The sequence below is a fragment of the Podarcis liolepis genome, assembly GCF_965112155.1.
Source record: "Podarcis liolepis genome assembly, chromosome: 8".
NCBI lineage: Eukaryota > Metazoa > Chordata > Lepidosauria > Squamata > Lacertidae > Podarcis > Podarcis liolepis.
This window is the reverse complement of record NC_139560.1, coordinates 33867225-33882639: the sequence shown is the minus strand read 5'-3', so window position 1 is coordinate 33882639 and position 15415 is coordinate 33867225. Positions and strand designations below refer to the sequence as shown.

The window sequence follows — 15415 nt, the reverse complement described above, 5'->3', positions numbered from 1 at the left end:
AAGCTGAAAGCAGGTCAACAAAATGACTGTGCATTGCCAAAGAATGAGGCTATATATTATAGCCTGAAGTGCCTCCCGTGCAGAGTAATCAGTGTCTGATAAGTTTCCTTTCAGAGCAATCATAGTTGGGAACAGTTTGGAATCAATTTTGAAAACAGGAGCAATGCCCTGTTAGATATCAATATGTTTACTCTACTTACTTCAAGATATGGACAACTAGTCCTTTTGAATTTGGAGGCCCTCCTGCAATTTTTGCTGAAGAGGGCTCAGGCTGCCTGCCCCAACGACACCAGTGACCACATAAAAGGAGGCTTCAAAAGGATATTAGAAATAACTTCCATTAGCCCCCAAATGTAGTTGACTGAGAGGTAAAAGCACCTGCCGAAGAAAAACCAACTTGCTACTGAGGTACAGAACAAGTGGGAGAATCAGTCAAAGGTGGTGGTGGTCTCTCCTGATATGCTCCACTGTTCAGAATGATAGGCAGCATGTAACTCAGATCTATGTAGCAGCACAGCAGATAACCCAGAAAATTCAGTGAGCATATAGCTAATGAAACCCAGAATAGAATTATTTTCAATCTGCCAAAAATCGAAATGTCAACCCTTGCACTTAAATCTGTCCGTCAATTTCACTGGGTGACACAAAGAAATGTAGTAAGGTGTGGTGGTGCTGAAAAGATGGGGAGGTCTTTATTTAGGAAAGGATCCTGTGTGCAGTAGCCCAGCACCTGGCTTTGTATGCAGGAGTTTCCAGGTTCAATCCCTGGCATCTCCTGCTATCTAGTTGGCAGCTAGATAGCTCCGTTGGTCAGAGTATGGTGTTGGTTATGCCAAAGTTGCAGCCATGATCCCCATAAGGGACAGCTGCATATTTCTGTATCGCAGAGGGTTGGACTAGATGATCCTAAGGGTCCCTTCCAACCTTTATGATTCTATGATTCTGGGAACCCTTCTCTTCTAGAAATCTGGAGAGCTACAGTCAGTGTAGACAATGCTGAGCTAAACGAAGCAGAGGTCTGACTTGGTATAAGGCAACTTCCTGTGTCTCAAAGAAAAAGCAAATGAGAATAGAGTCTATTCTGCAACAAAGTTTAAGCAGCGCTCTTTGGCTGCAATACCTCCCCAGAAATGTGTATTTGTGTTTGTATGCCACACAGAAGGGTTATTTCCCACCACTTAACAATCCTTTCTGTGTCATAGTTTTCCTCAGCAAAAGATATAGTACCATTGGGGGCCCTGATATGCTGGGCTTGTGTGTAGGAGTGGTTCTTACGGCGCTATAATGCTATGCTATAATCCATAGAAGTTGTTGGGGTTTTCCAAGTGTTTCTTGCAACCAGTTTACATTATACAGGCTCTTTAAGATGGCTCAGGTAGCAACTGAGAAACTAATGTTAAAATAGTAATAGAAAAAGGGCTTGCATAGTGGGTCAAGTTCTTCTATAGCCTCTTTTTTTTAAGCCCTGCATTTCTTGAAAGTTGTGTCTCTCTTCCACCACCCACCCACCCACCCTACTCCAATGCAGCACTCAAAGCCAGTGCAATCCTCTTAGCTGTAGTTGTCCTCAAAGGAATAGTGGGGGGAATGCGTGGGCTCACCCCCTCACTGCTTTTTAATAGCCCAGAAGTAATAGGCAAGTTCACACATACACATTCCCCTCAGTTTTTGCTGCTCATCCTGTACTGCATGAGGCCACAGGTGAGAGGGAACACTGGTTAGTAGGATCATTTATCAAGCAAACGGTCAGATTTTGCCCACAGGTTTCCAAGGTATACACATTTAGTATGGCTGGCTGTGCTAATTGCACTTGGACCTAGGCATTAAAGAGTCCATTACTGGAATGACTTAAGCATGCCAGCTCTAGAGACAGTACATCGAGAGGACCAATGAAGAAGCCTGCTGTCTTAATTCAACTCAGCGCCATCTACCAACTGGGATGCTGTGACTCTCCTGGCACAACTTTTTGCACGCACAAATGGCACAACAGAAGAAATGTTGCTATGTCTAAAGCCATGTAAAACCCAAAGGCATTAAAATTTATTAAATGATGCAATAACAGAATTCTTTATTTACAATAGCATTATTTAACATCAAATAAGCAAATAGCATCAGCAAAGCAATATTAACTTGCATAAATGTATTTAAAATTTCTCTGAATATATCTACCTTTGCATAAACTGCTCACACTAGAAATACAAACATCAATGCAGGTGAACAAAGTGATGTTCAGAGTCAACTCAGTCTTGAAAATAAATCACAACCTGAAAACACTGTAAGCTTTCTCCTGAAGAACCATAGTTTATATATTGCTTAGTTTTACCCTCGTATAATCTTTTCATATACACACACTCATACACATCTCAGATGCAACTTCATGAGGAACTGTACAAATAAAACCCACAAATGACAAAAGAAAAAAAATAAGAATCAATGCTTGAAGAAATGTGTCCATCATCTCTATTCAACGACTGAAAGCTAAGTGATGATGCGCTTATTTCAAAATTGTACACAATTCACTATACAAATATAATACATCAGACAGCTATGTAGGAATATACAAGACTTAAAAACAGATCTAAGGCATTATGCTAGATTTTAGCATTTTGAGGTTCTTGCACATAGCTTTACCTGTAGAAAGAAACTAAAAAGATTTTGTTTTAGTCTACAAAGAAACACCAGGGAGAAAATTCTAATTAAAAACCAAAGCCACTACAGTAATTTTCTTTTGTGCAGAGAATGCTTTTGCTCTTAGGTAGCAATACTACCATACAAATACTAGAAAACTTTAAATTCACACCAACAATTAATGGCTTAAGTTGCATTTCAAAACTGATTGTGTATCTTTGGGTTTTGCAAGTAGAGCTGAACCACCTTTTTCATGTGTTAAGCCCATATGAACTCCTTTTTGTAAAAAAAGAAAGAAAGAAAACCCACATAGATTAAAAATGCTTTATATAAATGGCAAAAACATTGCTTTCAGTTAATATAGACTAATGGATTGGTGGGGCCCCCATTTTTAAAAAATCTTTGATTGACTGTTAGATGTTGAAAAATATCAACTTCACTGATAGCACTTTACCTGAATTTGGTTGAATTGAGCTTTCATATAATTGTATAATTGTAGAGTTGGGGGGGACCATCAAGGGACATCTAGTCCAACCCCCTATGCCATGTGGTTATATATGTGTATTTTTGTAAAAAAAATTAAGACCTCTTAAGTTCTTCACACTTATTATAAGAGAACACTGATTATGTTCCAGCATAAAATCCAATTGCTGTCTCTATCAATTTTACTGTGTATGGAATTAGAAACACTGATTATAAAAAAGAAATTAATTTGGCATGGTTACCTTTGTCTCTAGCATGATTAACATACCCAGAAAATGCCTACTCATTGTTTTCAGTTCATTGACCCCAATAAATTTTCTGATGGATATAACCACTTATTTTAAAATTCAACTAAACATGGGCAAACGAAGAAATATTCTGAACTGGCTCAAGTTAAAAATTACTTATTTGCCTACTTTTTAAAATTAAAAATGTTTTGAGAGAGAATATTTCAAAGGTAAAACATTTAATCCAAAACCTAGAGGTTAAAAATGATCAAATTTTAATCCAGACATAATTTTACTATTAATATTAAAAAACTTTTCTTAATGTTATGGAGCTCAGGGCTGACATATCATAGATTTCCACCAGATGGCTCAGTTGTCTGAATAGCTACTTTTGAGTTTAACCGACAAAGTGGTGGGTGACTGCTCAGAAGTGCAGTTTCTCCCAGTGTAACAGGAGAGCCACTCAACAGGAAACAAATGGTTTGAAATGAATTCTATATATTCCTTAACTTATTTTTTGTCTTAGCACTCTATGAAAGTCAGATTCTTTGTATATTTTAACCCTCATCACAAGCAAACAAGATTTCAAGGTTAACAGACCTTCTCCCAAATACATGAATGATGATTGAGATAATATAAAATGCATTGCATTTTAAGTAACATCCAAAATTTTGAGTCCAGGTATGAAAGTGTGTGGATTGTGGGGAAGAGAGAAACAGGAGGTCAAAAACAACCAGCTTCCTGGTATTTTAAGTCCACAGAAACTGATGCCAGCTTATACTAAAACATTACTGGAACCATAGCAGGTAAGAGTAAAACCACCTTAAGCAGTGGCCTGCTGAACAACAGTTTTTCTAAGATTCATTAAGAAAGAATATAAACATACAAAAAAGTCAAGAATTGGCTCCTACAGTGGCTGCATATAATATAAGGTTAGATAAATGACTTTATGAGCAGAATCGCAAGGTTTAGAAAATGAAGTTTCAAGCCTACAAATTAGGTCTAATCAAGGCATTGTGATCCTTTACAAAACACTTTTTTCCCCAGGAGACACACATAGCTATGAAGATATCTAATTTAATACTGAAGTACCTCATTTGGAAATCAACTCCACAACATGTATACCTCACAAAATTATACAATTAAAACACTAAAGTCTTCAACTTAAATTATTGCTTGTTTACATAGAAACTGGTTTTTATGTACCTTACAAAATGTCCTCAGTCCCCGCTGCTTCAAAATAATTAGAACACATGATGGTTAACTCTGTAGTGATATCTGCCATAGCTTAAGTCATTATTTTCCCCAGTTGTGGAGATGGGGGAAAAATTAAGTTTTATCATTTACATCAGATGCCTTTAAGTTCTGATTTTTTTATGCCTCAATCCTGCCACTTCCATCACCAAAAGATGCACCCTTATTTAAAATGATTATTTAGCAACTAGTTACCTGCAACCTAGAACTCAGGTAACAAACCTAGGGATACAATGAGGGTTATTCATTTCTCCATCCTGTAAGAAAAGAAACAGAGAAAGGGCAACTGAAGGCAGGAGAAAAGGGATGCTAACTTTAGTTAATTTTTTAGGATGCTGAAATCAATTGAATGGGAACTTAATTGGTTTGACTCATGATTTTGTTCAAAGTAACCAAAAGAACTTTAAAAACAGCCCTCTCACAGGATATTTTAACCTGTTTACAAATGTAAACCTATTCAAAACGGACTGGTTTTGTTTTCTAGCATGGGATGTCTAGTCAACTAAATACCTTTTCCCCAAAACAGTTAGATGTCTGTTCTCCACATTTTGTCATTTAGCACTATGAGAGTCGTAATCCAGCTAACGCCCCGCCTCCTAAAGTGGAGGTTTTAATATTAACCCACTTATTTCCAGATGGAACTGAATCCTTTGCACCAGACTGTGTAGCGAAGGAAAACAGAAAGAGATAAAGATCTAAATCTACAAACAGAACAGAATGAGAGCATGGTTGGTTTTCCTTAAATACATACATTTAAATACATTCAATCTGACACGGTTTATGAAAACTGGCTATCAACATTTACTTTGCAGGAGAGATCTAAGTTGCACTAAGGTGAATGCAGTGAACAGACTGAGCAACTGTCTGTACGCTAGCTTCAGACTGTCAAAGAAGAGGCTGCTCCTCCACCAACAATGGTTTTGATTCCACTCAAGTGGCGTTGTTCCGTTTGCAGCACTAAACTCTACTTTCTCCAGCAGAACCGACTGGCAGAACAGTTGGGGCAAAACCAAACATATGCAGCTCTTCAAACTGGTAAGAAGTCTGGGCTGGGGAACCCAGTCAGTTGAAGAAATTAGCAATCTTCAGGGTCAGCAATATTTCTAGAAGACCAAAAAGGAAAAAGAGGCATTAATAGCAATGCTTAACTGAGCATGTACTGTTCTTGGGGGACAAGGGGCAGGCGGGTGTGGAGGACTCCCTGGTCCTGAATGGGGTAACTGTGCCTTTGAAGGACCAGGTGCACGGCCTGGGAGTCATTTTGGACTCACAGCTGTCCATGGAGGCACAGGTTAAATCCGTGTCCAGGGCAGCTGTGTACCAGCTCCATCTGGTACGTAGGCTGAGACCCTACCTGCCCGTGAACTGTCTCGCCAGAGTGGTTATCTTCTGCTTGGACTACTGCAATGCGCTCTACGTGGGGCTACCTTTGAAGGTGACCCGGAAACTACAACTAATCCAGAATGCGGCAGCTAGACTGGTGACTGGGAGTGGCCGCTGACACCACATAACACCGGTCCTGAAAGACCTACATTGGCTCCCAGTACATTTCTGAGCACAATTCAAAGTGTTTGACTAGTTTTGAGAATGAATTTGCCAGAATATTTTTCTAAGAAGTCCACTTAGGAAGAATCATATTACTTGCAACTGGATAAAAATGCATCTATTCCTTAAAAGATTCAAGGCAAAATGTGAACCGTTTCTTACCCGTGATGCATCTCCCTCCTGCTTTATCATATCCATTCCAGGTAGCTGGTTTGGAAAAAGATTGCCTCCTCTCATAGCAGGATCATTAACCTACGGCAAGGAGAAGACTCGTTTGTAAGTCACTGGGGGAAATAGAAAGCATCTTTGAATAAACCACAACACTGCATGCATACATGCACAGACACACACACCTTTCTAGCAAAAATATAACAAAATAAGAGAGCAGACTTAATGAGGAGGCACATGTCATACAAGGTGTTGTGCTATGTGCTCACCTCCACTTCTCTCCCTTCTTTACACTGTCATTCTTATGCACATTTTGCTCTTGCCCTATTTTGAGTTGGTTACTGTGAGAGGGGGAGTGTCTCCAGGCAAATGTTAAAATTGGTAATATATGTTGGGAAAAGCTGTATTAAATCAACTACTGGTTACAAATTTGACCAGGCAGAGAATTCTCACCTGCTCAGGACCCATGGAGGACAACCCTGATGTAGGCACAGAGGTTGCTGAGGTCATGCTGATCTGTCCTGTCATCTGGTTCATGTTGTTCATACCGCTTGTGTTGGTCACCATGGATACATTGATGTTCATGTTGTTATTGTACATGCTGGTGTTAGCTTGCTGCCCGAAGTGTGGAGGAGACTGTTGTGAAAACATGCTGCAGGATGAAATACACACCAGCACGTCAGAATCAAGATGTTCATCCTTCGGGCTTTGAACATTCCTGAACACCTCAGAGGGTTAGTGCATCTGGGGACGCCTTCAATAAATGGAGTCTGATTATCAGTGCACAAAGCATGCATTTCTTTCTCAGCTTGTAAGTAATGTGATGATTAGGTCTGCAAAAATTCTCCCCACAATTTGCCAAAATAATATATGTGTTAAATAGACCTACAGCATCTTTAAAAGAGTAATAAATTGGAAAAGAAACTTTTCCTGCTTATCTTTTAACATCAAGATGCAAAGACACTTAAAATATTCTGAGCTAAACCTTAGGGCCATCTAAACATAGTTGTCGTGCTCATTCAAGAGATACCAATGCAGTGATCTAGATGTGTGTGTATATATCTATCTAATTATCTGTCAGTAGGCAGAAAATTTAAAGCCCTGCAAGACTAAGTAGTTTAGTGAGTCCACTGTCTTTGTAGCAGAAAAGATCCTAGAAAACTGAAGAAAAAGCAGTTTGGGATGATTTCAAGTCATAATTTACAAATAATTATCATTTCAAAAAATTTGCTTCACTCCTATTCACGACTACCTGGAAATAAGTCCCAATGAATTTAATAGGACTGACTTCTGATTGGATATACAAGGATTGAACTGTGATTTATATTTTTAGCCCATGGCTGATAAATACACATCACATATATTTTATTATGGATTGGTTTTACGAACATGCAGAATAAAACTCTAATCAGAAATTCACATGTTTTTGTAGTTACTTGATCTTTTTGAAAACTGGGTGACATGGAAATTCCTACTTAGTAATGAGAGGCCCCATAAGAAAAAAGTGTAAACTAGTCATAGTTGTTCTGCTTGAGCAACGGACTTCCACTTGTGTAACAGAAATCCCTCTTCTTCCTCACTGCAGACCAACCATGCGCCATCAAAATCTGCTTCAGGAAGACCACCCCCACCCTAACCAGAAGTAGGGGGAATGCAGAGAGTGGACAGAAAGGGGAAATCCCATTGTATAAGTGGTCTAGAGGGTGCCAATGCAAGAATGGGCCTTTTCTGCAATGGCTCCCTGTTGGTAGAATACTCTCCCCAGGGCGTTCTGGCTGATGTCTTAATGATAGACCTTTAGGCGCCAGGCAATGTTTCTCTCCAACCAGGCCTTTGGCTGACTGACATCTGATGCCCTTTTAAATGTGTTGTGGGAAGGAGGATTATTGGTTTGTTGTCCTTATTTTTACTATGTTATTTTGTGGTTTTTATATTGTAATTTTATGTTGTGAACTGCCGTGAGATCTGCGGGTGAAGGACAGTATACAAATTTAATAACAACTACTGCTACTACTACTATGCAGTGCTGGATATGTCCCTATAGCTCCATAAGAGAATGTACAATTCATATGACATGGCCTCATGTATAGAAGTCACATGTTATATTTCGCTCTCTTTTCCCAATAATGATTCTGGTGTCAGTCTGCAGCACTGCTGTGTTCTGTGAATGCCCAGATTCAACAGGATGATTGCTGAAAAAAATGCATGAATGAGCTATGTGACAACGGCCAAAACTGACGTACCTGTTTCCACCCATATTCCCTTGTGCCCATCCATTCATCTCCGTAGAGGATTGGTAGGCAGGATTGGCCTGAGACTGCTGGATCATGGGACTCTGGGTATGAGCCATTCTTGGGGACATCAGCGGACTTTGGGGAGTGGTAGCTCCAGTGAAGCCTGGATCGGCCTGCTGATTTATTCCTGGAAAACACAACAGGATTCTTACTCATGCTGCACACAACAATTCAGCCAGAAGTATGTAATGGCTTGGAATGGCCTTCACTAGGAGTACAGCAGTAATGGAATCTATTTTGAGGGGACTTTTTTGGACAAGGACAAAACAAGGCTACCATAAACTACAGTGAAAAAAATCCTGCTGAAGACTAATATCATCTTTTTTTGAGGTACCAAAGAAATGGGATAAAGTTCACGGCTTACTTTGTTTTGTGATATATGACTTTTTAGCAAAACAAATGAGTTTTTTTTGGTAGTTTTGTAATAAACCAGAAACATACTGTTTTGCATTTTGAGAATCCCAACAAGTTTAAATGCTACCATCACCCCCCCAACCCAATTCCCAGTATCTCCAGATGGTGTGTCTCATCTGGGAGCCATATAAAGAACAGTAGGAAAGGAGCTGTGATCCAGGAGTTGAGACTATTGTGATGGATGAAAGGTGTTGAAATAAGTGCAATACCATAGTTTGGAGGAAATGGAAATTGCTGGGCATTTGCCTGGGGAATCCGCGGGTTGCTCATTGTTGCTGGTATGCCACCGGAGGCCACCATACTCGGCGTCATATTCATACTCTGTCCTCGCATCATCAGCGTTCGCTGCTGCACTTGCTGCTGCATCTGCCTATGCCTCAGGTGCTGGCTCAGTATCTCCCTCTGCCTCTGGGCTAGCATCTGGGAATTGATGGGTCCCTGCAGGGTAAGCAAAAAACTGCATTAACACATACGATTAGCAAGGCATTTCCATCAGCCTGGCTACTAAAAAAACAAAACCCTAGCAACTTTACAATAATCAGGTGAAGAGCTACCTTTCTGGCACATAACATATGAAGCTGTTTAATACCAGGCCAGACAGATTATTTATCTACCTAGCTCACTACTGTCTACTTGGAGTAGGGCTCAGGCACAGTTTTAACTAGAAATGCCATGGATTGAAGCAGCAACTTTTGCATGCGGCATGTAAATGTGCTCTTCAGCTGGCCTATGAGCTCTCATTCTGGGGTAATAAATTCTAAAACAGATACACCGATTACCATATGAATTCCTAGAATAAGGCAATTTTTCTAAGTGATGTCTAAATTTGGTGTTGCTGAAGGCCCAAATTTTGAGCAGAAGTCCAGCTTGTACATAGCAGAGTGAGCAGGAGAGTCCCTGAAACAGCTGGATTGCTACATTTTGTAGTATGGGGAGTAAAACATATTACCATCAAAAAATCGTGAACCCTGTAATACAATTAAGTCCAGAATCTAAATTTACTTATCCACACTACAGCCTAAAACCAGAGTGTGCACTTCTCACATCCATAAATTGAATAAAGCAAGCTATGCTGATTTGAATAAAATTAAAAATAGCTCTCACGCTTTCTTTCTCAAGTTAAAAATATTCGTAAGCGCCACCTTTCTGACAAAAAGCATAAAACCTCTTGCAAGGTCCTGAAAGCTTTCCACCATTTCAAGCTGTTTCCAGATATGATGTAACAGATTTTAAAACTCAGAGAAAACGATGTCATCCCTACTTAGAATATTTGGATTCATTTAAAGATGTCTAGCCCAACAATACCTGGAGGGAGCCACATTGGCCACCTCTTATTCTTCAGGATAAATTCATATGCAACAAGAGTTGCAGGTTTCACTGCATGGTCTGTGGTCAGTTTGCGTATGGCCTGCTTAGGGAACATAGAGAAATTCTCTGCCTCTCCAGAAGCATACACATACAGCTTCTGGTACAGCATGAAAGAGCTTCACAATTTCCTGCTCCACAGATTAAACTGTGACTATAATATTCTTCGAGATGGAATTAGTCATTTCACCAAAAGCAAGGAAACAGAGCTGCACAATGGCGATGTGTACCGTGACAGAGACTGCAACATCGGTAACGTCAGTATAATATAGTAAAAAAACATGAACTACTAAGTTTTATAGAACATTTTATTTATTAATTAAATTCATTTCCTACCCTTCCTCTTAAAAGGAGCACACAAGTGACAGAACAATGAAAGTAGCTAAACAAAGAGGCAGACTGTGAAAGATCTCGTCTTTAAAAGGCTTGTTGCACCAAAAAGACAAAAGAGAAGGTGCCTAATGTTTCATGGGAGGGAATCCAAAGGCCTTATTTTAAACTGTCTTGTGATCTTTGAATGAAGGACAGTATAAAAATGTAGTACTAGTAATAATAATAATAATACCAATGTTGTACAGAAGGGACCTGCTGATAAGATGATAAGTACAGGGATCAATTGGGTACGTCAGAATAGAAACATTTTCAATACCTGTTCCCTCACCTGTGTAGGTACTCCAGGTCTCAGAGACAGATTCATATTGGAAACATTGCTGATCTGATTCATGAGTGGCTGGCGATTCTAGGGCAAGGGGAAAAACGGAATAAAGAAATCAGTCATATAAGGCAGTGTAAGAAAAATTCTGCTTTGATGGCAAGGTTTAGTTTTACGATACAGTGCTTCTTGAGGAAGAACTTTCTTATGGTAAGAGCTGTTCGAGATTGAATGTTCTCCCCTGAAAGTGGTGGACTCCCCTTCATTGGAGGTTTTTAAGCAGAGGCTGGATGGCCATCTGTCATGGATGCTTTAAGCTGAGATTCTTACGTTGTCGGGGGTTGGACTAGAGATGACCCTTGGGGAACCTTTGAACTCTACAATTCTATGATTCTATGCATGCTGGTAAAAGCATCAACAGAGAGCATAAAAGCATGAAATACCTGCTGTGCTTGAAGTCTATGCTGCAGCTGTAGCCTTAGCTGATTTGGCTGGTTTTGCACTATGCCAGCAGGCCTCAGGGCAGCCCTAGGCTGCATTCGCAGTGATGCATAGCCTGGTCGCTGCGCCATTGGGTGAAAGTTTGGGTCCTGCATTGGTGTGTAGTTGCCTTGGGCCATCTGAGCCTGAGATGCATACTGCTGTGTGAAAATGGGTGCCTTTTGTTCGAGGATGATGTTTGATTCCTGGCTTGAGAATGGCTCTGGTTCCACAGCTTGGCTCTGCTGAAACAAACATCAAGATGTACATGAACATAGAATGCTTAAACAGTTATTGAGAAATATATGTTTTTATAAAGCAGAATAAAGATGTATGAAGCTGAGCAGCATAAACTTATATTTGCTTTAACTCATTCTATGCTTCTATTACCATTTATTAGTACAGTGGTACCTCGGGTTAAGTACTTAATTCGTTCCGGAGGTCCGTTCTTAACCTGAAACTGTACTTAACCTGAAGCACCACTTTAGCTAATGGGGCCTCCTGCTGCTGCCGCGCCGCCGAAGCACAATTTCTGTTCTCATCCTGAAGCAAAGTTCTTAACCCGAGGTAATATTTCTGGGTTAGCGGAGTCTGAAACCTGAAGCGTATGTAACCCAAGGTACCACTGTACTTGTGACTCATTCAGAACTACAGTTGTACCTTGGTTGGAATCCGTTCTGGAAGTCCATTTGACTTCCAAAAACATTTGAAAACCAAGGTGTGGCTTCCAATTGGCTGCAGGAGCTTCCTGCATTCAATTGGAAGCCGCAGAAGCCACGTCAGACATTTGGCTTCCAAAGAATGTTCGCAAACCGGAACACGTACTTCTAAGTTTCCGGTGTTCGGGAGCCAAACCGTACGCGTACCAAAGCGTTCGAGAACCAAGGTATGACTGTAATTGAGGGAAAAAACTATGTGATAAACAGAGTCCTGGTTCAGATGCAAACAAGAAACTATTCTTGAGGAGCCTTGATGAGTCTGGGGGCTTGCACACTCCCCTCTTCTCTTCATTTTGTGCTCATGCAGATCAGAAGAAGCCACAGTTTGATCCTGGATTTCCTCACAAGTGCAAGCAGTTTCCAAAGTTCAGGTGCCACGGCAAAGCACAGCTTGTATAAAAACTGAAGCCAAAGCTTCTGATACCCTCCTTGCAAGTGCGAGGACAGGGGAGACTGTGTGAAGATGAGGTTCATCGTTGCTCATTCACATGGTGGGAAATTACTATTTCCTGTCATGTTTGAGCTGGTTCAATACAGGAGGTCCCTGCTCTAAACCATTCATATCTTTTCTCTTTTAATTTTTTTTTAAATCTTGCCTCAGATTGCAGTGGTGAACCAGGGTTGAACTGCTACAAGAAATACCTGATCAGCCCTACAAACGTGCTCCAACTCTGATCAGAAGCTGGTGAAGAATTCCAGCAAGCAGAGTGATGGTACTCTGAGAGAGGAGTGCTTAACTCACCCTCCTCTCCACACACACTCCAGAACCATTCCCCCTGTTTAAATGAATCAGTAGTTTCTTTTGCTGGAGGTAAAACAAGAAAATAAGTTCTTCTGTGGTTCTCAGCAGGGCTAGAATCAGCTTTGGAGGGGAAGGATTTAGATGGAAAATCTTACAGAAGAAATGGTTAAAAAGAAAGTTACTTAAGAGTTCCTCTCACCTCACAGGTGCTTTTAAATTTAAATAAAATCTTTGGGAGGTCAGATCCCCTAAAATGCATTTGGAGGGTTTTTAAGAAGAAAGCATCATAACCATAATACTCCAGAACATCTCTGTTGATGGACATGACGAAAGAACTTGTAGGAGCTGTTGAAATATAACCTGAGGCATCCTGGGGTGTGGTGCAGTATAATATTGCTCCCAGGATCCCAAGTAACCTTGGTAAAAGATGGCCCAGGAGTCCTTACCTCCTCATCCATACTCTAATATATGATGTTTCTGTCATTGGAATGACACTGAAGAGGGTGGTAGATTAGAGGCTGCTCCCATGAATGGACAAGGCTTCAGCTTGGCAAACAGGCAGCTTACCAGCTGCTTTACAAGAGACTTCCAAAAGTAATACGATCTGGAATACCTTGTACCACTGCTGACACACCTCAGGTTATATTTCAAGGTAAGAACTCCTGGGCCATCTTTTACCAATGTCACTTGGGATCCTGGGAACAGTATTATACTGCAACACACCCCCTATCTTTAGCCTGACAAAGCAGAAGGTAAGTGACGCAGGTTAAACACTCTACCACTGCTTCAAGTGGTATTTGCTTGCAGGCTCTTGAGTCCAAACTTCCGTCCTGCTCCCTCCATTGTGTAGCAAAAGGCATGCTGTTCCCATACATATTGGGTTGGGACTAGCTGACAGGCTATAATTAAGACCTAAACGAACTCCTCCATCTCTCTGAGGCAGTTTGCCTAGGGACGGGAGTGGGAGTGAGATTACATGCAGAAGCTTCTCAAATTAAATTAATGGGAAACACTGCATTATCAATGAAATACTGTAATTTCCATAGTGTTAATATGTGGAGGGATATTTATAATTATTACATCTAGTCAACATTTGAAATCCATTTGAAAAAAGAAATCTCACTACTGAAATACCTTAGCCACATATATTTTCAGAAATGCTTAATAGCAGCACAATACCTGGCTAACTAGTTCTGGGATCCCAAGAGCTCTGTCAATTTCTTCCAGACCGTCAAAATTTCTTAGTGCCAAGTAAAGCTGGTCAAGGAGGGTCCCTTCATCGCTTGGAGACTCTGATGCAGGGTGTTGACACAGCAAGTCATCCGGAGAGTTCCCAAATGGTTGCCTGAAAAAAGAAACAAGCAACGTGAAAGCAACTCAAGCAAGAACTCTCACCACCCAGAAGGCCCAAATTAGTTTAGGGAATTTAATACACACATTTTTATGTGTGTCAGCTCTGCAATGCTAATTGTACACAACATAGTCTTTCTAAATTTTAGGCTCGAAAGCAGCTTTGGGGAACCCAAGAACCCCCAAATGTTGCTGGATTATAATTCCCACAATCCTGGGCAATTGACCATGTTGGCTGGGGCTAATGGGAGCAGGAATCTAATGCCATCTGCCAGTTCACAGGGGCCCTACCCCTGTTCTAAAGCTTGCTTAGAAACAGGATGCCATTTTCTGTAGTAATCACTTTTAGCCTGATCAAAGACCAACCTTAAGAACCAAACAAAACCATGTATTTCCAAGTTTCCCTCAGTCATAAACCTAGGATTTTACAGATTTATTCCAAAGCTATGGCGAAGAAGCCATTTCTCCTTTCCAGCCTTTAGCACATGATTGCCCTACTTGCCAAACTCAATCAATCAGGCAAACGGCAATGCCTAAGCCACGGTACTGATTTACACCAATACATTCTGTTCTTATGCATGACCATCTATTCTATTCTGACAGCTTAATTTTGTAAAAAGCTATATGACTAATGATAACCCTAATCAGATCATTTAAATCAGACAACACAGAAGCTGATGGTTTCTTTCCTTATTCTGTACCATATACAGATCACTGCTTGTTCCCAATAACATACCCACAAAAGATAGTGAAATTTAACGTGCTTTGTCCTCAAAGGTGATGAAATCAAACCACCCGTGTGAAAACAGAGTGGTAAATAATAAATGCCAATGTGGTAATCGCATGAACAGAATAATTATTTAGGTTTTGTAAAAAATTAATAAGAATAACAAAATTAAAGGAAACAAGCAGCACTAAATGCATCACACATGTGATGCAAAATTCAGTTAGTATTATATAATGATGAAATGGCTGAAATGAAGCAAAAAAAAAAAAAAGCTCATTGGTATAGAGTGTCCTTGTAATTGTGAAATGCCTATTTTCCATTCACTTTTGAAGGCACGAAGCAGAACTGTATCAGTTGTGGCCTTTTA

At 40.3% G+C, this 15415-nt stretch overlaps 1 protein-coding gene across 26 annotated transcripts in view; it reads right to left on the bottom strand.

Moving 5' to 3' along the window:
- Positions 1 to 2013: 2013 nt before the first annotated feature.
- The window catches only part of NCOA2 (nuclear receptor coactivator 2), a 138922-nt gene continuing 125520 nt past the window's right edge, over positions 2014 to 15415 (bottom strand). For 9 of the 26 annotated variants that reach the window (XM_083517199.1, XM_083517208.1, XM_083517209.1 and 6 more), the window contains 8 exons: positions 14151 to 14316; positions 11474 to 11752; positions 11040 to 11117; positions 9223 to 9451; positions 8549 to 8726; positions 6759 to 6957; positions 6300 to 6389; positions 2014 to 5695 (listed from right to left, as the gene is read on the bottom strand). In XM_083517199.1, coding sequence (XP_083373325.1) covers positions 5684 to 5695; positions 6300 to 6389; positions 6759 to 6957; positions 8549 to 8726; positions 9223 to 9451; positions 11040 to 11117; positions 11474 to 11752; positions 14151 to 14316 — 1231 coding nt within the window. In that variant the 3' untranslated portion in view covers positions 2014 to 5683. Of the gene's footprint in view, positions 5696 to 6299; positions 6390 to 6758; positions 6958 to 8548; positions 8727 to 9222; positions 9452 to 11027; positions 11118 to 11473; positions 11756 to 14150; positions 14317 to 15415 lie in introns of all 26 variants that reach the window. The other 17 variants (XM_083517218.1, XM_083517204.1, XM_083517193.1 and 14 more) reach the window with 3 other exon arrangements.